Raw genomic sequence first — 23,731 nt, 5'->3', positions numbered from 1 at the left:
TCCATGTGCTCCCCCTGTATGTTCTGGTTCATATAGTGCTTTCATTCACACATACGTGAACATCAAACATAAAGCCCTTCTGTTGTCTCTTGGAAATGAAATGCTGTGATCCTCGCTACACACACATACCACAGCAGTGCCTGCCACAGTTCAAAGTACGGAGCGACTTCTGAAAGAACATTCTCCACCGGACTGCAGTGCCAGAAGAGATCAAGGTTAACACTGTCAAAACTCCCCTAGCTTGAACACTGTGTACTTTCTAAAGTGCAGGGAAAAACAAGTCCCTCAGAAGTCTCAAAATGTTTCTATAAACACGTAGAACTGAAGTTTCTCTTTCTTTGCAAATCCTCTTCCTTCGCCCATCAAAATATGACTCTATCCAAAAGGTATTTGCAAATATACTTTACCCAAGCTGGAAATATTTGCAGTCTACACACATCACTTTTTCCAAAAAGGAAGCTGACAGGAAACTAAATCCCCTTCCCTCAATGACACAGATGGCTTTCAACTTAAAAATGATAAATGATCCGGAGTTTTGCTAGTGACATTGAAACTGTGTAACCGCCCACTAACAGCAACAAGTTATTCTCCCTAACGCAGCCTTTAAGTACATTTATATACTCTAAAACTCTTCACATTCTCTCTTTAAATACTACAACACAATTCTCTGTTCTGCTGAGCTAAGAGACTATCAGAGGCTCCTAATTTAAATCTTATTTGTAAGTACTTTTCATACACATACAGTAAATTTCTTTAATGACCCAGTCAAAATAAACAAGAATTCAAGAATCATCACTATTTCCCTCTTAGGTTCCACTGCATTTTTGCTTTTCTCTTCCCTTAATTCTTAACTATTTACAAACCCTTCCACACCAATAACCATCTCATGTTGACATCTTAATAACAATATCCCCAACGGATCACTTAATCTTTTCTCGACAGAAACATTACTGCCCTGCTAGGAAGGAATTGGAAGCAGATCTACCCAGGGTTCCAACCAAAGCTTGAGGTTTCTTCTTTACTTGCAGTTTTTCTTTCGTACCTTTTCCCAACTCAAACATGAGCCCTGAATGAGACGGAACGCTTGATCTCACTTTGCTCACAGGCCTAATTCCCTGCCATCACACGTCAGGCCTCTGAAGCAGGAAAGTAATTACCTTTTGCAACGTGCAGCTTCCTGCACAACAGCACGACAGCCTTTAAAGCAACAGAGCACAAACAGCTATGACTGCGTATTTGAAAGCTTTCTCCCATTCATTTCTTTCTGTTAATTGAACAGGAGCTGAGGCTTCACACGAATTATTTCATATAGATGAAAATTCCACTGACAAAAGCATTTTGATTTCTTCTTATTACTACTTTACATACGTTTGGAAGTGAAAAATATTTCAATATACACAACTGTATGAAGTTTTAATGACAACAAAAATGATTGCTCTGCTAAGGAGGAATCGCACACGGAGCATTGTGCAGGAGTGCACAATTGAGAACGGTCCTGTCCACGTCCATTCTGAAAAGCTGTGTGCTCAGAATGGTACCTTTGCTTCAGCCAGCCTCTGCAGGGTTAGAAGGTTCTTTCAGCTACCCTCTCACTAAAAATGCCAACAGATAAAAACCTCAGAGGCTCTGTTCCACGCTTGCAGCAACAGCTAGCAGAAGTCCTCTATGACAACAGGAATAGATGGGCACTTTGGGCATCACTTCCCTCAGCATTCAGCTTGCACATGCTTTCTTGTATAGGTAAGAAATTAAGTACCTTGAGTGCTCTGCAAAAACAGACAACACTACCTAGTCCCAGGCAAAATGAGAAAGAAATTCCTAACTGAGGCCTCTGATATCTGCTACCTACCCACGTCAAGAAGAATTACTGCCAATTCCAGGACATAAACTCAGAGATGAGGTTGGTTTATCTCCCTGCAATTTACCAGAGCATATTACTTGGGAAAAGAGCACTGCAGCAAGCATTCCAATTCAGGAGAAGGCAGAACAGTTGAGACATGAACCTTTCATTTCTAGAACTTTATCTCTAGTATCGCACTCCTGCCTCAGGAGTAAATAGAGATTCATAATCTGCCAAGACACAAAACGAGAACAGTTGCTTGCCAGTATTTTACCGAGGAGCAGAGAATGGAGCAGCTTAACAGCACTACATAGAGAACGGAAATTAAACATCTAAAAATATTTAGTACTATTAACGTGGTTTTGCACGAATAGAACTTTAGAATAGAGCCATGGAAAATCTTTGCTTCTTTGAATATCTAAAATACTTTTCTGAAAGAGTGGGCAGCATTGACTGAATCAGCATTTTATCAAAAGGAGTCAAAAGCTTCTTCATGCACAACCTCAGCTTGCACTGCTATTAAGAAACACACTGTATCAAGGATCAAATGAGAAGATGAAAAGCTCAGAGAAAAATGAAAAACTAGAGAACAGGACTTTTGACACGGCAGCGGGTGTTTGAAACTACTGGCAAAAAAATCAGACGAACTGCGCTTCTTCCAACTAATACGAGCCAGTGTAATGCCAAAGATAGATAGACTGGGGCATTTTCTTCTCTTTTGTGTGTTTGGCTCTAGAGTTCCTGCAGAAGCTAAGCGATGCACTCTGCAAACATTTTTTAAATTACAATACATCAACCAAAGTGACATTTGTGCACAGGAGCAGGACCTGCTCTTTCCATCAGCAGGGCAGCGAGCTCAGGGTCAATCCGCAGTGCAGCTAACCCTGCGTTCGCCCACCATGTGCACTGGGCTCAACAGCAGCAGAAACAGAGTCCACTGCTCTCTCAGAACGAAAGGCACAACAAGGTGCAGGCAGTGGCTGCCAAGGAGCTGCTTTTCTAACTCATTTGCCTAGATGTCAATCTGAATAGCACGGTGCATAGCTGTATCTTTGGACTCAGGTAAGCATACAATAGATCCAAGCTGACAAAATACAAAGCACAGGCTGCTGCTAACTAGAACAAGGTCTGTTGGATTTTTTTTCCTTTTTATACCTTTGCTTCCCACCATAGAGGTGACAGGCTCATCTCTGGAATTACATAATAAGAAAAAGCTCTGTCGTCCTCCTTCCCTCTGTCCATAGCTGAATGCAGTGACGTGCTTAACCACAAGGGAGGCTAACTGTTCCTCTCTGGGCACTCTAGTCACATGAACCTGGCACATCTTTTCTTCCCTGTATCTCATTTTACATCAGAATCTCATCATTCACATCAGAAATTAGTACTTGTGATCACACGGGCTTTAATTAGTTGATGAGTACACTAAATGCATTACCATCTTTTATAATCACATATTAATTGGGATTTTTTAATATCTACTACGTTCTTGGGTGGGGTTGTTTCCACTTCTCAAAGACCTGTGGGGCTCTTATGTTCAGAACTTCCTCTTCCTTCAAACCTTATCAACTACAGTCTTAGCAAAAGCAATTATAACCTCAATTAAAAAAACTGAAAAATAAGAAAGCTTCAACATTTGAGCTTAAAATAGAAACTGGAAAGAGTTCCAAAGACCTGAGTTTCAGTGAAGAGCAAACTCCAGGCTTTTCCATAAGCACAGATTTGCTCACTGCACTTACAATAATGGCAAAACAATTGGTTTGGATGACAGAGGATAACCAGAAAAAGTAGAAATTCACTTTCTGAGGCCCGCTATGCTATCTTTAAAACTGCACAATGTGAATGAACGAGCTCACTAATAGCAGACGCAAGGAACCATTTAGTATTCCCATTTGCCCCAGAAATCTCACAGTCTGCAACTCCCAAACTGTCCCAGAGCACTTACAGAACTGCAACACAAAGATACTGTGAATTTATGCCTACAGAAAACTTCCAAATGCTGAAGCCAATACATTGTAGCCTTTGTTTGGAACCAAAAGCAACAAGGAAATTCAACATGCTTCCAAGTAATGTAAGTGCCAAACCAAAACTGCATGCAGTATTTTAAAATAGAACTAAAAAGCCCTATGAGTAAATATTTTAAAAGTGACTTTACCAATGAACATCCTCTGAAATCACTAGTAATTTTCATCATTCATTTACAATGGGCTTTCAACAGCGCAATATAAAGACACGAAATTGAAAACAGGCCCCCACAACTGGATGGTACATTCACAGGAACCAATTTGTGTTACACCCATTTGTAAAAAAAAGTTAGTTTGGACATAAAAATTAACAGGAGAGTATAATGCCTTTGTGCTGTTACAGCTTAGATTTTTCCCGTAGTATTTTAGTACTCTGTAGTATTTTATATTACTAAAAGAATAAATACTAATTCAAAGGTACACACAATAAATCAATTTCTGTCTGACTTCTGGAATTCATACAAATACTATGAATACTCCTAAAATCACTGCCAACTTCTCACCCTGGGCAGCCCCACAGCATAAAGCCTGCACTCAGCCTCACTTTGCTCTTTAGGAAGCGGATGATTTCTAAAGCATGGCTGCTGTAGAGTATGGCAGGCCAGAAATGGCAATCAGCAATCCAGGCAGCCTGCGTAACCTGACTGAGCTTAATGGAGTATTTGTACATTTATTTGTTGCGATGGTGGAGCTTTTGCATGGTAGTTTTTCATGAAATTCTTCAATCAAATTTGTCCTTTCTCTAACTTGCTTGCTCCCTGAATCCATCTCATCGTATCTACACAGAATAATTCTGCAAGATATTTTCTTTTTTTTTTTTTTTTTCCTTTCTTCTGATCCAAACAATGACTGTCCTGAAATTTTACCAAGGTGGCTACAATTGAAGTATTGAAGTACCTAGGGACTCAAACATGCTATCCATGGGATGGATTTAAATGCAAAACAAAAAGACCACAGACATGAAAAGTTCATTTCATAAATACAACGCCCAGTGAATCTCCTATTCCATTCTAAAACACATGTCCTATATAAATAGGCCCAATGCTCAGGAAGAAAGAAGTGCTTACACATCTGTTTTACACCAACTATCTCTTTTAAAACTTGGAGGTTAAAAAGTCAAACTTGGATCATAACTCCTAATTATAAATACCCACTTGAAACCGATCCAAATTCTCTACCTTGCTCAAAGAATGCAGACCAAAAGTTGCCTGTGGAACTGCGTAACAGAGAGCAGCTCAATGGCAGCTGCTAGAGCAGCTGGTCTGACCACACATTTCCATCATGAATGCTGAAAAAAACCCTTGCGTTTAAATGGCAACAACGTTTAGGTCAAACCCAGGCATTCCACATACAAACAAATCTGTATGGTAGTTAATTTCTTGCATAAAACTTCGTCTTTACAACAAAGACCTAATTTAAAACTGCAATGAGAAACAAAACACAGCACACAAACTATGACTCTCCGTAGGCAACCCAATCTGAGTACAATGATTCATTTGACACAAGGGTGCACCCCACTGCTTCAAAGCTGGCTTGCATTTCTGTACCTGTGGTGCTTTCCACTATCAACTCAGAGGTGTACTTAATTAAGGCTCTGATGTATGCATTGCATTATCCCAAATTACTCTTTGCAAAAAGTCCTGAATGTAACCTCTTAAAATGCACAACTAGCCATATGTAGTTCACACAAGCTAGTTTTATAAGATTTTTCTTTTCTTCCCTCTTCCACAATCCAATATTCCCCAATGGGGTGAGAACATTTGAACAGAAGTATATTATTAGTACAATTTGGAACAGATGAGAATCTAGTTCTTCCCATTTCTGTTTTGTACTCCTCTAGTACACAAAAGTCAATTTTATGAAGAACTTACCCAAATCCCTAAATCCAATAAATGCAATAACATTAACAAACCAATCTACCTTCAAACATACACTGTCAAAAGTTCAAAGCCATTATGATGGACAGCAGTATTCACAGGCATTGACAAAAGCTTTGATCCAGGAAAGAAATATCGACCAACTTGTTTTACTTAGAATGCACTCTCACCAATTCAGCTGTTTTTGTTAAAAACAAATGAAACCTTTGAATGTACATCAAAGTAATGTCCCAGGTAATTCATCTTACTGAAGTTATATATCATTGCAAGAAAAATCCAGACAAAATTTGCATGTTCTCAGAAGCGAACACTAACAACTAATAAGCCAACCACTTTGCTCTGTAACGTTCTGTGTAACAGACTGCCAACAGCAGCCAGTTAAAACACAGTTTGAGGACCATTGACAGCCTGACCAGATCCGCAGACAAAACACCACTATGTGCCTTGCAAACTTCCATTTGCTTTCCAGTCCAAGCCCTGGATTCAAACTTAGAGAAATCCCCACCATCTGTTCGCTTGGACACTACTGAACTTTAATTCCCACTGAATAAACTCACGAAAGGCATTTAAAAAACAATGTTTATTTTTAAGGCTCTCTGACCCACAACCTTACGTGCCGCTAACAACAGCAGAGAGCAGGGGAAGATGACAGATCACGTTCTCTTCTCTGGAGCAGAAATTAGGAATTAATGCACTCTTTCTTCTGAAGCAGAGATGCACACAAGCAAGTTCAAAAGAGAACCAAACAGAAATCTACCCTACGTTATTTAAGGGAACAACCTTTATAATAGATTTAAGAAGAATGTTTATTTGAGAAGAGCTTACTTGAGATTATCTTCAGCTTCCAAGGAGGAGAAGGAAGGTTAAATGCCTCACGTATCACCTTTGTCTATGTCAGTCAGGGCAGTGCGTTGCCTAGCAGACAAGTTTCTGCTACATAAGGGTTAAAATCAACAAAAAAGCAACCCTCCCACAGCACCCATTCAATGCCTGATGAAGCTTCTCTGCTAAAAGCAAAGCTGTGCTTTATTTTCATTATTTAGCAGCTGGAAAGTAACAAAAGAGACTGGCAGCATCAACAGAACTTAAGCACAGCTTGCTTACAGAAGTTACCTTTTATCTCAGGTAAAGAAAGTACATCATTCTCTGCCTACCTGCGATAACCATCACCTGACATACGCTCATTTAGCAGTGACCATATTCTGTACTTCAAACTGTTTTTATAAAGTAGACAAAATAACATTGAAATAAGGCTACAGAACAAAGTGAGGCTTGTGGCTAGAAGAGTTCTCAAAATGATCAGCCCAATTTTTAGAGGTTTGTTTTTAAGGTCAGCTCCTCTCTGCATGCCAACGTAAAACGCTCATATCAGAACATTCTTCAGAAGGATGTTTACCTTTTTAAGTGAACTAGAGCTAAATTTCTCAAGTTTAACTGCACCACCCCACATTAACAGCATCTGTGAAGGTCTCTACTACCATTACAGACTGTGCCCTGTTCCTCTTAAGTGAACTCATACAATCAGAAGTGTTATAAATCTGTACAACTCCTCAGTGCAAGTATATAACCTCAACTATTAATTATCTGTTCAGATATAACATTCAGCACCTCGAATCCTCTTATTTACCAGACGTATGCTACATATGACATGTATTTAAGATTGCGAGATATTAAAACATTCTACCATTTATAACATCATGACATGACCTTTATTCAATGCTAATTTTAAATAGGAAGATTTAGTTTCTGCATCTGAGAAAAAAAAATTCATTTGCATGCACAGCTGAAGCAGCATTTGATATAATGCAAAAATCCTTGGCATCGTATCCCAGCTATCGTCGTATTTCACCTCTGCTGTGGCTTCAGCTGTTGTGTCAAGGCAGCCAGAGGTGATGCTGAGTGACACTGCTGAGAAATCATCTTGTGGGCAATGAAGTTCTGTAAGAAACTATCTACTAGTTTGCTCTGCCCGTTCAGGTCTTGGTGGATAACAATATACTTTCACCTCTTATGGACTGTGTTTATCATATGCGTGAATTAGTTTCAACAGCCTTAAGGAAATCCTGTTCTCACAGTAATAAAAAGTTTCAGGCATTTAGATTTCATACCTGGAACAAAATCATATCATTTTAGATCTAACGTATTTGATTAAGTCTATTATTTGACCAATTTTCAAGTTTTATCCCTTTCCTAGTTGAAATGATTACAAATAAAGTATAGTATACACAATTTTCAGTGGTTGTTTGACTTCTTTGAGCACCAGATAGACCTGATGAGTTGCAAGAGCAATGCAGTTACAAAAGCCAATCCAAATCCAAAATCAGTATGGATTGCTAACAGCCAGATCAGAAAAGAAAAAAGAACCTTTCACAATCTGAATCTAATACACAAAATAGAAGTCTGCGTAGTCACTTACTGGAAGAGAACCACTGCAAACCAGTCTTTAATCATAGGCTCATAAGTGTGAGATTTTTATCCTGTGCAACACACCCTAGTTTAAATTAAGGCATACAAAACTTAATGTTCAGGAAAACAAAACGGTAAGAGATCTTTTGTTTGAGGCACAGAGATTAGCAGAAAATAAACTGTTTTAGGTATTACTTAGATTCAAGGCAATGTGTCCAAGACAGAAGGTACTTGCAGACACACTCAGACACAGAGTCGTACTACGTGTGGATCTTAACTCTGAGGACAAATGAGACATCAGAAGATTACCTACAGTCAGTCCCTAATCAGTTGAAAAGCTAACATGCTTTTTCTCATTCACAAACTTCCTTCCTTTTACATTTCCTCTCCATTATGCTGAGCTCATACATCTTACAGTTTGTTTTCTGTTAGCAAGGAATTAAATGTAGGCTTTCAGTAGGACTTCTGACCCATATCACTGATCACAGTTAACACGGGTCTTGGGAACCTATTGGTGCTATTTCAAAGCTTTCTATAAGAACGTTGTGCTACAAAGCCTACCCACTGTTATATTTTAAAATCTTCTTTGTGTTCTATTTGTTATCTTGAATCAATACTGAAATACAGAGGAGCTGTACACACACAGCACTGGAGTGGAGCTGCCTGGCCACAAGGCAGCGAGCAGCAGCTTTGTTCAGATGCAGCACACTCACACCCACAGCAGCTCTGCAGCTCAGACTTCTGGGAGCATCAGGAATCCACACTGCCTTCTGCTGATACGATGTGCCTTAGCTGGGCATGTAAGGCTGCTCAACCACAAAAGAATGTAAGGTCTGAAGCACAGAATCTGGATTATTCTTAGAATTTACAGTCTATTTTCCATGACTTAATCCACAGATCTTTCCTCAACAGAAAATGGTCTTTAGGATGAGGGCAGAAGCCCAGTTCCTGAAAACAAGGTCACCTTTTGGTGAATCAAAAGTCAAATGTTTACAACAAGTTATCTGCCAAAACAGATTTAGAAAATGTCAAGACCGTCAGAATAGATCTCGTGCAACATGTTGAACTATGGCAGCCCAGGAAAAAATCTACTACTGTTCTTGCAGGCTGACTGAGATGTTTTTGATTCAGTTAAGTTTTAAGAATGAAAGAATCCAAAACTGCAAGTTTGTTACCATTTGAGCCAACCTCCAATAAATACTGGGCAACCCTCTCTCTGTCTCACAGGCACTGCCCACTGGCACTAACAGGAATCCTCACTACAAAGTCCCACCCTCCCCATCTTGAAGCATTAGAACCAGCTCCTTCTTGAAAGCAGTCTAATCAATACTTCACAGCACCGATTATCTCCTAAACAATTTTCACAAAATAAAGAATATATGAACAGCAATAACGAACTGCCTTTTGAGAATCTAACAACAGCTGAGAACATTATCTAACGTTCAACACCCTGTGAAACGTCGTTAACTTCAAAGCATGTGAATCACCCCAGACACCTCTATAATGGAAACAAAGCAGCTGTTTACCCACACATTACAATAAAGCAGAACCACGCAAGAACAATAAAGATAATTTTTATTCCCAGTTGAGAGCGCAGAGAGAAAAGCTATAATTAAATAGAAACACAACCAGAAAGTTCATGCAGGCCTGCCCTGTCAGAACTGTTAGAGCTCTCAGAACAGCAGCTGGATCAGGAACGCTGCTGTCCACCTCGTTTGAATGATGACTTCCTCAACACAACCTCCCAAAAGCAGAGGGGAAACACTCACTTTGGTGTTACCTTTAAAGGCTGGGGTGCTTCCAACTCAACGGCCCGTTCCTCCCTAAAGATTTGTCCACAGAGTTCTGTGCAAGTGCTGACACAGTCTGCCGTCTCGACTCATGGAGCTGACAGGATCACAGCTATGATCGTTACGGCTGTAGGCTACACTACAAAGAACAGGCTAAATTCAAGTTACGTGCAGCCCAACATACAGATGTCCGAGCTTCAGCACTTATGGCCGCTGCTCTATTTAACTCTCCACGTGGTCTGAGATCAAGTCTGGTCTGAAGGTTGGGAGTGAAAAATAAATGAAGGTAAAACTGTGAGCTTTGTGTAGTACAGATGTAGGAATAGCAGCAAATACAGCCTGTGACAAATATACATTGGGTTTGTATCCACGCCAGGTCATAAGGATGGCCTGAGGGATCACATACACGTATCAACAAACAGAAGGAAGTTTTCTTTTTCTCAGCTCTTACCGCAGCGTTTCAACTCCTGACACATCCATCCTCGTTAATCTGTAAGATCTCCAAGGGGAAACTGAATTTTTTTGGACCAAAGAACAGAGACCCTCAAAACAGGATTGACAGACTTTCGATTCTTTGCCTGTGTCCCTCCCCTGTATGCAGTCACTACATGAACGGAAACCAAGTCAGAAATGTTGCATTTTGTTTCTGTTTGCACAACATAAAGCAAGAGGGAATTGAGTCCTTTGTTTTTAAGCACAAGTTCAACTCAAATGACACTGAACTACTGAAAGAATCTGATTACCAGATACACTACATCAATTTCCTGAATTAAAGGCTCCCAGAGCCATCATTTCAATATTCCTCTTCTCCCACAAAGATAAAATAATTTGATTTTTTTCATGCCAAAACTTTGCTTTTTTTTTTACTTTGTTTTTATTAATTGCAATTTAAAATATTATAATTTAAGATTATTCACGATAATTTTATGAAAATGCCTTTGTCTAGGGTAAAGAAGGAAAAGAAGATTTATTTAGCTAAATTTGCAGCCCTCTTTAACGTAATACTGGGGCTTTGTGCTACAGTGGATTAAAGCAGCATCTGTTCTTCTCTGGAAACCTGGAGTCAAATCACAGCAGCGCAGCACACTTGCAATCTCTGTCTGTACCCTAATTACAATTGTCCTTACCCAAAAGAAAATTCAATTCCTGCACGATGCAAGAAGGTCTGTATTTATGTAACTAAAATGCTTTTGGTTACTAAGTGTTACCAAAAGCCCACGGTTGGTATTTTCTAGAAAATAAAGATGCATAAATTAAACAAAGTCCATATTTACATAAATATTGGTGTAAAATAGCAACATACAAGATGCTAAAAAAATGAACTGAAGAGGCTTGATTCTGTTCTTGCAATGCAACAGTATTGTTAGACATCAGAAAAACAGAAGTGAAATAGGGAATGCGAATTTGGCTTGCGCCTGTACTCTGCTTAAATATAAATGAAAGCTAAACAAAGCACTTACCAAAAACTGCACTAACACGCCTCCCCTCACACCCTGCTCATACACTCGAGTGTTCTGCTGATCAGACAATATGCAGGCTAAGGGCACATCCTCATACATTTAATGTAACAACTAGGGCAATCGGGGCTCCATCTTGAGGACAGTTTCCGAGACCTCCTGCAGTTCTGTTATTAAATAAACATAAAAAGCTACAATTGATTGACAGCTACTGTGATTAAAATATGCCCAGCTCTGAAATTAACGATAAAATTCCAATTGATTCTGATAAAAAAAATAACCTCATGAATGTTGAAACATTAAGAAAGTTGCATCCTTACTGAATCCTTCCTGAATGGTAACGAACCCTTGTAATGAAGAGGCACAGCCCAGTTATTCTACATCCACATATCGCGATGCTCAAAGCAACTAACTTATTTTTCTCATCATATTCTGCTGCTCCATACTTTTTTGAACACAAGAATAGCTACTGTGTAGCTTGAACCATTCCTCTGCATCTGTCAGAACTGATCTGGGCATAAACTGGGAGCTGTGTGGGTTCACAACAAAAGGCACATCAGTCTGAATCCTATGGAAGTGTGGTGGATAAACTCAAGGATAGCTCTATGACATTAATAATTCCAAAATACAGACACCCTGAGAGCAGGCTAAATACTGTGTTACTCACTGAGAGAAGCACAGCTGAAGCTATCAAGTTAGGGTAATACAGTGCCTTGAATACCAAGTGGAACACCACACGCTATACTCGTTTCACTAGTAAAGCAGCAACTCACTTCTAGCACACATTTCCCAGTGGTCTGCTAGATGCCTGATGTCCACATTGGAGGGGTGTTAAAATCAAGAAGCACAGGTGAAATAAGCGAGGAAATATTAAATGCCACAGCCAGAACACTGCTGGCTTGGGTGCAGGATGACACCCTGCAGCCACCAATGGCGAGCCTTTGTCATCCACAGCTACTACTTCTTGCTGTTCAGGGCAAATGGAGTTTTCGAGGATAAATAATTAAGCATTCAAAATCAACTATGTAATTACAGTATCTCCCTCTCTGTTCAGAAAGTTTGATCCCTGAATTGCCATCTTTATACCCAGAAGAAAACACAATCAATATAAAGAAAAACTCCGTCTTGAAGTTGTTGTTGCACCTGAAATCCTAGCAGCTAAGCTCCAGATTCCCATAGGTATGAAACAATTCCAACCTGGAAGTTGATGGAAGACTATTCTCACGATGCTAAATACTTGGAGGAATGCTTTCTACAGCCATACAAACATGAACATATTTCTCTTCAGCAAATTTTAATTCTGCAATTTTGCAACACAGTCACAAGGTGAGAAGCAATACGTAAGGCCGTCCAATTCTTCCTTGAGAAGAAACCACGTCCCATGTCTCAAAAGAAGCACCCTGCCCAGTGCCAGCAAACACACCTCCTCCAGCAAGGAGCCAGAGCTCACTGCCTGGGCTCCTAGCAACCTACCCATACACACTGCTAAGCAGAGCAACAAACCAGTTACTGTTCTGCTTGGTATGTGTGTGTAAAACCAAACACTTTGAGCTTCCTTACCTGTACTCGAAGTATTGAATTACGAGTATTTAAAGGATAGAAATTGCAAATTGGTTTTAAGTGTGTCAGGAGAGCACCTGAAGGGGTGAAGAAAAACTAAAAGCAATTGATATAGTGAGTGCTCTAACTTTCCCTGGTTAGTTCCATTTCACGTATTAAAATTGGTATCTTTGACTATATCTAATTAGTTGAAATGGGGGGGGGGGAAGATGCTAGCTGACTTCCCACATGAAACCTCAACACGGACTAGGCCATCTATTTAACTAACAACAATATTAGCAAACTGAAAAAAGACAGTAGAATACTATGTGGCACTACCCCCTAATAGCTGCAATTTCAGAACTAGAACAGGAGAACACAACAACAAAGCAAACCTGATACAAAAGTAGATGCAAAATGAGAAATGGGTCGTTCTACTCAGCAGGGCTTGAGTTCCCCGAAAGCACTACAGAGATATCATGAATTCTGATAATACGTGGGTATCTGTCACAAGAACAGAAACAGTTAAACACAACCACCCAAACTAAGTGCTCAGCAATTCCGCTTTCAACACATCAGGCAGAATAATCAAGTTTAACTGAAAGGAAGTGCCTATATAGCAATGTGCAAACATAGGAAAAAAAAACACTGAAACAATGACTGAGTGGCAAAATATCACTGTGTGAATACGGGCAATGTGTAACTGAGGGAACGTTTAGGAATTCTGTTATGAGCGAGCCATGCAAATAGAATGTGCTTTATGCAAATATTGCCAACTGCACAGAGGAAGCTTACCAGCTCAACTTTATTGTGTTCCTTAAGGATAAAAACAGACTCAAATGCATGACTTTAAACTGTATTATCAAACATCTTTCTTCCCCCCAAAAGCCCTTTTCCTTTCTTTTACAGGACGGACACTGTAGAAAGTCACAAGCAGTTACACCGAATCTGGTCACTTCCTCCTCTGTGTTTCTCCGCACAAGCACACACCCCATTTAAGACACGGCCTATCTCTCCTTCAGTTGTGGATCTCCGTAACAGTCCATCAGTCATCAAGTTCATTTCTTGGGATCCTACAACATCCCGAGTCGGAAGCGACCCACGAGGATCACCGCGTCCAACTCCCGGCTCAGCGCAGACCACCCAAAACCCAGACGGACGTCTGAGCGCGGCGTCCAGACGCCGATTCGTACTTAGTTTTGTAGTTTTGACACGTTACTCGGTGAGCAGCAGCAATACGAAGAGGCGCGCGTTAACGCGACGAGCCCCGACTCCAATCGCTCGCCCTGCCCTCAGCGCAGCCCTTCGAGCCCCGCGCCCGGCCCGCACGGCTATGGGTCCCGGCGCAGCTCGACAGCACGAGGTGACAGCCGCGCGACGACTCGGACCGAGCGCAGTTAGCGGCCAGAAGCGCGCCCAGCCGGCGGCACGCAGCGAGACGCGGCTCTGAAAGCTGCGGGCAGCTCCGCGCCGAGCGGCGTTCGGACGGCTGCGGGCAGAGCGATGCCTCTGCGCCGCACCGACCCGGAGCCGGCCCGCTTCCCCCGTTCCAAGGAGGAGGAGGAGGCCGGGCGGCGAGCGGAGCCCTTTGTGTGACGGGACGGCGCTCCGCCGAGCGCGGCCCCGCCGCGCGGCTTACCAGCTGTCGAGCTCCAGCTCCAGCAGCGACTGGGTCCTCTCGGAGCTGCAGTGCAGGCACCACATGGCCGGGCCGGAGTCTCGGGCGCGCAGCTCCGCGCTGCCACCATAGCCGCCCCTCGGCGCCCCGCCCTCGCCCGCTCCCCTCGGCAGCCGCTCGCGGGGCGGGCGGGAAAGGCGCGCGGCGGGAGGGGGAATGGCGCGCTCCCGACGCGGCTCGCGCTCCCGAAGCGGCTCGCGCCCCCCCCGGCATCCCGCGCGCACGCGCTGAGGGCGGTCGCCCGGGGAACGCGGGCCGCCTCGGGGCCGCCGGGCGCTGCCGGGCCGCGAGAGCGACAGCGGTGCCCGCCGCAGCCGGCCCAGAGCCCGGCGGCACGCAGGTGCCTGGCGGCAGCCCGGGAGGGGTTTTACCGAGCTCTGCGCGGGCATAATTAAAGCGTGGAGACTTAATTACACACAGCGGTGCTCCGCGCGGCCTGCCCTCCGCTTCAGGAGGAGATCGGGGCCCTCCTCAGGAGCTCCTGCACCGGGCACAGCGGGCTTTGCCAATGGCTGCCTTCCGAGCAAAGCAGTTTCCTGACATCCAGATTATTACTATTTTTTTTTTCAGCGTCAAGCTGTTCCCATGTGCCTCAGTTCCCTCTCCCTCCGTCTGCTAAAAAATCCTGAAAGTTCCTTTGAAATTATTTAAAGTCCGAGGTGAGAGCGTGTGCAGGACTGAGGAGCGCGGAGGCCTGGCCCAGCTGTGCCTGCGCCCAGCCCAAGTTGCATCCCTGGAAAGCACAGCGCTCAATAGCAAAGCTAAAAATATTTCCGATCTGCCACAATAAGAGCGTAAAATAGGAGTGCAGCCTGTTTAAAACCCTAGCTCAAGGCAACGGCAGCAGCTGTGCTGGTGGCACGTATCCCACCCATTTATTCTGAGGCACGCAAGGAAACGGAGCGGTGTCGTCAACTTCACAGACATTCAAAACAGCAGCATCTAAGCTTCCCTGTTGTTGTTTTGAATGTTAGCATAACAGCCCCAATCCCCTTTCTTTTCAATAAAGCATTTTTCATACACTGCATTAGCATGAGATGGGCTGAGGTTCTCAATTACGAGGCAGAACATGAACTCATCCAGCAGAGCGCACACAAAGCAGCGGACAAAGGACGATGGCACACGCAGGGCTGTGCAGGCCTGCTGACAGGAGAACAGCCCTTCTGTGAGGAGAGGCCGATTATAACAGGAAAAAATATTCATCTACCAGAGCCAGATTTTTGGGATAAAAATGAATAATTAAAAAAAAAAAATAAGTTAAGGTCCTATTATCCCTTGCTGCTTCACTGAATCCTGACCCGGAAAGCTTCTAGTTTTTGCTGTATCATGCCCTCAGTATTCTCAGCATTTCTAATTGGGAGACTTCCACTGCTTCAGAAAGCACAGCAGCTCTGTAGTAAAGCAAGCTCTGGCAGGCAATAGCTCCTCACTAGAATCATAAGGAATATCTGAATTTCATCATCACTCTATTTGACAGATGACTAAGAATCTCTCCCTTTTTTCTTTTTTTTTTTTTTTTTTAAAGTGGATCCACCATGCAGTGATGAAAGTAATGCAAAAAATGAAGTCTAAACAGAGTTAATTAAAACTTGGTAATTTATAAATAAAAACCATCTCATCTCCTACAGTACTGAAAAAGGTGGTTTAACTTTCATAACCTTACATACTCACACACCTCTTCTGTAGAAACCACACAGTTCTGCAAAAATATTAACACTGAAATTGCATGATTTTTTTCCACACAATATTTAACACTTTTTTTCCTAATTAAAAATGATTATGCATCATGAAGCTTTCCAAGCCATCCTCCCTCAAAGCCTGCAAAAAAGAGAGGGCTTGCAGTGCATCTGGAAGGTAAATCCAAGCTCTGTACGAACCAGCCAGTTCTGGAACCTGTTGCTGCCATGGAACAGTGCCTTACCAGCTGCCTGCCCACGTTCAAAATGCCTCCTGAGTTCCTCTGCTGATCTACACCACAAATAATTTTGAAGACTACCTGCTCCTCACAGTTTACAAAAACTACTCCCAAAGCATTTTTAGTTTTACAGGTCAAAAAGAACAGCTGAAACTGCACTATAAAGCCAGTGACAAATATTGCTGCCTACAGGTACACAGAAAGGAGAGTTTCAAAAAATAGCAAGGCCAGTATGATTAATATCCTGTAATAATACAAGAAAGCAAGATGAATTTTGAGTTTCCTGTGAAAACGTTTCATGGAACCATCAAAACAACTTGCTTTCCAAATTAAGTTTCCCTTCATCAAAATAAGCATCATGTCTGTGTAAGTTGGGGAAACTGTCTAACCACAGCCACTCCTTGTCTTCATTTAGATGCCAGGGTACTGGAGAACTGGAAAGTAATTAAGAAAACAGGAACCATTCTTGGAGGGCTGAGTTTTTTGTTCTTTTTTTGGGGGGGAGGGAGGGTGCTGGGGGGATACATGGCCAGTGAGTTCACTGCTAAAGGCTTCACTCTTAATCATCTGCAGTTTTTACTGAAGTTTTTTCTGGATTTTTTTTTTTTTTTTTTTGAGGGAGAGCAATTTGCACGATACTTTTTAGTAATGAAAACATTCCAGCACATAAAAACAGCACAGATCCCTGCAGTTTAGAGAATTCTCAGAAGTTTAGTCAGAAGCTAAAAATGCTGCTTAAACAAATCAGGTACAAGCGAGAGCATAATAAAAGGCTCAGCTGTGTCCTTGTATTGTGCATACAACATACTTCTTATTTACAATATATACCATGAGAACTGATTGTATCTTTCTGATGATAAAAGCAGCAAAATGACCTAAACCCAGTTAAACATTTGGATCAAATGTGCATTTTGCAGTTTCCTAAGGAGGCATTAGGCACGGATTCCAAGAGACTGGGTCTAACCAGCTTTCAGCGAAACTCAAATATGTTAAGGACACACCTACACTAACTGTTTTGATAGTGATGTTACTGCACGTCTATAAACCAGAGACTATTTACAGTGCAGTGCCTACTTTCAAGATCTCACATTTATCCAGGCAGCCTCTTCACACAGAAGTCTTTGACATCGTAGACAGACGCTCCAACTATTCCATGTTTTTTTGGTCCTGACTCAATGTGCTCTTGCTCCAAGCTTTGTCTCTATGTGTAATCAGGCACAAATCCAAAGCAGACATAAGCAGTCCACAAGTCAGCTGCTAAGTGGAAACTGGTTTCCAGAGGAGAAACCAAGTGCAGACAGTTTGAATGTAGGCTGGATATAAACCAGAAAGGGCAGCTCAGACACTCTGATCTCAAAAGCAGTCAAAGAATTTTCTGAAAATGTTTTTTTTCAGAACATGTTGCAGTCTTCCTTCAGCAGATACAAGCATGTATGCTAGATAAGCAAAACAACCAATCAGTGCTAACAAACCTCATTTCAAATACCACATGGATAACTGTTATAGCTTCCCCCACCCTCAACTTCAACAATCCCAAATTCTCAGTTTGCTCTGACCATTCTGTAAAATTTCCATTAAATTACTTTTAAATCGTTTTTAGTCTTTAAAACCTGAAGTAGAGATTAAATGACTAAGTATTCTATAAACACAAGATCTCACATGTATTGTGATACAGGAAATTAAACACAGAAAAACAAATTATTGATGCACTACACAGATGGCATTGTGGCTTCTGTGTCAAGGCAGCCTGGTGTAATTATTTTTGGAAGGATCTTTTGTTTATGTTTAAGCATTCCAAACCCATCTTTGCTGGACCACAGTCCATCAGGTAACAGGCAGGTTGTGATTTTTCATAGACAGGTGGGGCTTGACTTTTTAGACCAATCTTTTTATAGCACATAGCTACAGGTCTTTTCTTTCCTGATGACACAGGAGCAGTACGTCATGCTTTGTACCAAACACAGAGGTGATATTTCAGGCCTCAGAAGAGAGTGGCCAGGAGGGGATCGAACAGAGCTCACGTGTGGACTCCTACTCCACTTCATCTGCACTTTCTAGGAGGCTTTGGCACAACCAATAGCACACAAACACACACACACACACACACACACAAAAGAGGCTGTACGCCCCTTGTTCCCCAGCTGCCACTTTGACATCTAGCTGCTGCCACCAGGATACTGTAGAAAAACACAGAGCAGGGTAAGGAGACAAGAAAGTAAATTTTTGTATCTTAGTATCCTTGCTCCTAGCAAACTGTTGGAGCACAACTAATAATGCGACACAAAGTTATCTCTGCTTCATAAAAAAAAAAGATCCAGCTGACTTAAGAAGAAATTAAGAACTAGGAAATCTGTGTGCAAGAGGAAGTAAAACAAGATTTCACACTATGAACTCATCCTCACTAGATTGGAAATTAGGGGTAAATAATTCCAAAGCAAGCAGGCTGGCTGACCTCAGGAAAAGCTCACTGCTGATAGCTGGTTAACTCGCTGTAGTTGTTGGTTCACCCACTGCATGTCACTCCAGTTTTTGGTCAGTGCAACCAGCATATACTAAAGACCTACTCAGAAATGCAGTTTCAATTTTGCTATCGTTGTTATATTTAACTCTTCAGTAGTGAATGTTAAACTGTTCAGTCTTCCTTGCTAAAGCCGTGTTTTATTTGTAGTACAGGAACATAATTAAACCTTAAATTAAGCACAACTCTGAAATTTTGGTGTACCCAGTAATTTACATAAATCATTGTTATTTAATACGTTAATAGCTAAGATAAAGTTTATAAACCCCAGAGTGCAACAAACTCAATTTGGAATTACAAGCACACAGCAATTTGTAAAACATGTCATCTAAATCTACAGTAATTATGACCCTGCTTAAGGGTAATTCCCAACTTAATCACATAAAATACACTATTATTTACAAGACTTAAAAGGCCAAAATGGGCATTTATCTTGCATTTTGCTTGAATAAAAGCGAAGTGCTACCCAAGGAAGGGAAAAAAATAAAGCAAAAAAGAAAAAAACCAGGGTTATAAAGTTCTGTCTACATATACAGAGCATGAACACACGACGTTTTGTACATTAAAACACACGCATGGGCCTAAATACCTCACTTCTTTCTCAATAGGCTTTTGGGAGTTATTAATCTAACTCTGCTTGAAAAAATTATGCTAACATATAAGGATCCCCTTTCTCTTCCTGTGATAAATTCTCAGCTTCTCATGCTCCCTCCCTCCATGGTTACCTGTACACTTCAGAAAAATAAACTGCTTTAAGAAAACCAGAACTGTGTGATATATTGATTTCCAGGATGTACAGCACAATGCCTTGTCACAATGTTTTCAGATGTCACGTGAAAACTGTTAATAAACATTAACTGATCCCATAACTGTATAAACGTAGCACACCATGGTAACTTTCCCACAGGACCTGGAATTACCCAGAAATTCTCAAATATGCCAAATAATTCTTCACAAGCAAATACTTTACTGTACTTATCCTGGTTTTGTATCCCCAGAATGGATTTTGTATCTTCTCTCATATAAGCTCATTCATTTTCTTCGGCTGTGTCCTAGTCCACTTTTTCTTTTTAAATGCCAATAACACAAAAATTGGCATTAAAACAATAATTACAACATCATTTTTTAACTGAACTTAAAAGGCCTTTAAATAAACACATCTGGGAAAAGGCCTTATGGCATCAGTTGCCATGGAGCAGGCAAAACAATGAATCTTTGTAATCACTCTGCTCTTCTAAGAACAGATCCAAAGGCTATTTAAGGCGATAGAAATCTTCTCTGACTTGGGGAGTTGTAGACTGCATACTGTAATTTGCAACTACCTATCTCAAAAAAAGAAAAGCACACCACGCCTTTACAAAATATAAGATAGCTTTATCCCCGTGTGAAAGAGCAATACTGAAGGACAGAGACCATAAACCCTACAGAGGAAAACCACAATAACTATTCAACGTGACCTTGCAGATCTCTAGGAGAGCTAAAAGTGAAGCAGATCTACACATTCAGCTTCTTTATTCCATTCCATAAAACAAGACACTCAGCTTTTGACTGAGTGAGGAAAGAAAAGGGTCTGTCTATCACTCCTCAAAAGAAACCTTGCCAGTGAAAGTCTGAAGTCTGTAGCAAACTCTCTCCTTAGGCCTGGTTGGTGGATCTGAATTAACATTCTGATTTTGATGGGGGGGGGGGAGGGGAGGGGAGGAAGAGGGATCTTCCACAGAGATAAAAACATTATTAAATGTTAAGATTAATCTAGTAAAGCAGCATATGCAAACAAGACAACCCAGAAAGCTACAGCAAGTTGTAAAACACACAAAATTTCAGAGATGGAAATAGGAAAGCATAAAGAGGATTAGATCACAGTCACACCAGTCGCCAAAGCCAGGATTCCTGACTGAAAATTCTCTGCTGTCAGTACTCTGACCTGATTTTGTGACTCAAAGTCAGCAGTTGATCTTCCAAACCCACACTTGTGTGGAAAGCTATTGTAAATGATATTTCATACTCTGCAATGCTGAATATTTACATCTATAGGAACAACATCCAAAGAAATGACATGAGAGCATTCTTAGTACAGCATGTAGAATTTTCTTACAAAGATCTATGAAAAACTGATCATGCTGCTTCTGAGAGGATCCTTTATTCTCTCGTTCTGCCTACCGCTGCTTCCCTTAGTGCTGCTAACAGCAAGACATTCCTGGTGTTCAAAAGTAGTCAGCAGTTATTAGCTACATATCATTATAATATTACTAAGCAATTCAAAGCTTCTTTTGACAGATCCATAGACCTGTGTGATTATTAATTTCTGTTTGAATTACATGCAAATTTTCTCTCTCTCAAAAAAAAAAAAAAAAAGGAAAAGAAAAGAAACACAACCAGGAGACCCTCAGCATCCACGCACGGTGCTGTGACTCACCCCAGCAGCAGAGCTGTCCTGAGCAGTACAAGCTGCGAGCTAGTTTACCAACAGCAAGCAGTGGTTCTTCAAGAGAAAACACCTTCTTTGTACAAATCCATGGTAAGAAGGAGAGCAGATGCTTGGAAATCCCCCCAAGAAAAGCGCAGGCACTGACAAGGAGCCAGAGAGCTGCACTGGAAAGGAGTTCATCTGTAAGCTAAGAAGGCCACTCTACTATTACCAGGAATTGTATATCAAAACAGAATAAAAAGGAGAGGAAGACCTTTGGTCTGCATTCTTAGGGGCAATAAATCCCTAAGGACTCTGTACTGCAAATACAAGGTGATTGCAGTTTGCAAGTCTGGCGATACTGAGGTACAACTAATAGTCCTTTGTCTCTGAAGAGCGAAATATATGACAGGCTCCACCTTTTTCTCACCTGGAGCGCCACATCCTCCAGTGAACCCAGAGTTCTCTTTGCACAGCAGACACTGGGAGGCGGGGGCTGGCAACATGAAGTTGCCAGTGCAGGATCTCACTGGTTGTGCCTGCAGTGCCACTGCCAAACATGGGTGGTATCACCAGGTCTGTGCTGATGCACACTGATGCTCCAAAGCAGCAGATCTCACAGTGAGACACACCAATGACTAACATGAAGTAATTCTCCTATACAGGAGAAGAAGTGCAGAGGAAGTTTTTCACACAGAGGGCAGTGAGGCACTGGAACAGGTTGCCCAAGGAGGCTGTGGATGCCCCATCCTCTGGAGGCATTCAAGGCCAGGCTGGATGTGGCTCTGGGCAGCCTGGTCTGCTGGTTGGTGACCCTGCACACAGCAGGGAGGTTGGAACTGGATGAGCATTGTGGTCCTTTTCAACCCAGGCCATTCTATGATTCTATCATTTATGGCCAGATAAATCACTGCCACTGAAAGATGTGGTTTATCTTCACTCTGGACTCTGGTTGTCACCTCTGCAGCTTCCTAACTTTCTTGCAGACACATTTTCATTCTTTGATGCAGAGCAGGACATGAAGAAATTCAAAACATCTGATTTCGGCAAGTGAATTTTGGAGGTTTCAACTTGTGCAGGACAGTTGCAAGTAGCAGTTAGAACCTGTAAGACCCATTTAAGGCACAGAAGAAAAGCAATACAAACTTTCATTGCTGTTCTTTACCTTCAAGTATTATCTCCAAATGAGACTACAGTGAAAACATTATTATGATTTGGGGTATTTTAGCACGACTAAATACCACTGCTAAAAAGCCCTAAGGAAACCCACTGACACAGGGTGATGGCAAACTGCACACACAGCCCACACAGCAGTTAGCAAACTTGTCACCGAATGAAAAGCCCTCAAATGAGGTTGGACAAAATAAGAACACTGAGATGATCCCTACCATCCAGGCAGCTAATACACAGCATATTAATGCTCTTGAAGCACCTAGTGGATGCCAAGCTCCCTCTTACAAATACACAACATGAAAAGGTTTCCTGCAGCTTCCTCTTTTTTTCCACTTTCATTCTATGTCAGTAATAATGTGCTGTCTGTGCAAAGCGTTTATTTGGGCTCAGCAGACAGCTGAGATTAACAACACTTAGTTATGCTTCATGTCATCAGCATCGTCTCAAAAGCTCTCAATCTGCAAGAAAAGCCCAGCTTTGTTGCTTAGAATGTTTTCTTTTCCTGTTTAAGCTATTCACAATTTCAGTAAGATGAGTGAACTTGTGCATGCCCATTGTGTTTTGTACCTATACAAAAGCCAAGCAGAACAATAAATGACTACTTTTAACACAGCTTTATGAATACTGGCTAATTCTGGAAAACACAATTGTGTTCCTTTGAAAAAAGAATGTGAAAGAATTCCCAACTCCACAAATACTGCCTGAAGGCTATGAAAGTAATTATCAGCCAGGATTAAAGTGAATATCTGAATGTTGCTAATTTATGTTCTGTATAAAACAGTGCCTTTCCATATGAGCATTAGTGACATCTGGCTAAATAATGTGCTATATTGAGAAGTCATGTGTGCAGCACACAGTATGGAGAAGTGCATATTTTCCATGTCCTGCAAGTAGCACTCTAAACCCAGTATTTTTTCTACTTGAAGCTCAGATTGCATTACAGTTGTTTATTCTGATAGCAACCACTAAGTTCAAATGGTTTCTTCGACAAGCTTCACTGAAATGTCTCACATATATAAAAAATGTATGTGTTATATATACATAGATGTCCCATGTATACCACACACATATCTATATGACAGTTGATGGAAATCCAATTTTAAGGTAAAT

At 41.5% G+C, this 23,731-nt stretch overlaps 1 protein-coding gene across 13 annotated transcripts in view; it reads right to left on the bottom strand.

Moving 5' to 3' along the window:
* IQSEC1 (IQ motif and Sec7 domain ArfGEF 1) overlaps positions 1-23,731 on the bottom strand; it is a 353,788-nt gene that overhangs the window by 46,183 nt on the left and 283,874 nt on the right. For 2 of the 13 annotated variants that reach the window (XM_042880461.1, XM_042880462.1), the window contains exon 1: positions 14,570-14,676. The exons of the other annotated variants lie outside the window; for them this stretch is intronic. In XM_042880461.1, the coding sequence (XP_042736395.1) occupies positions 14,570-14,634 (65 nt within the window). In that variant the 5' untranslated portion in view covers positions 14,635-14,676. Of the gene's footprint in view, positions 1-14,569; positions 14,677-23,731 lie in introns of those variants that run through there. 13 annotated transcript variants of the gene reach the window in all.

The sequence above is a fragment of the Lagopus leucura genome, unplaced genomic scaffold (genome assembly GCF_019238085.1).
Source record: "Lagopus leucura isolate 7727_CA_CO unplaced genomic scaffold, USGS_WTPT01 Super-Scaffold_100026, whole genome shotgun sequence".
NCBI classification, from domain to species: Eukaryota; Metazoa; Chordata; class Aves; order Galliformes; family Phasianidae; genus Lagopus; species Lagopus leucura.
This window is presented reverse-complemented; position numbering and strand designations above follow the sequence as displayed.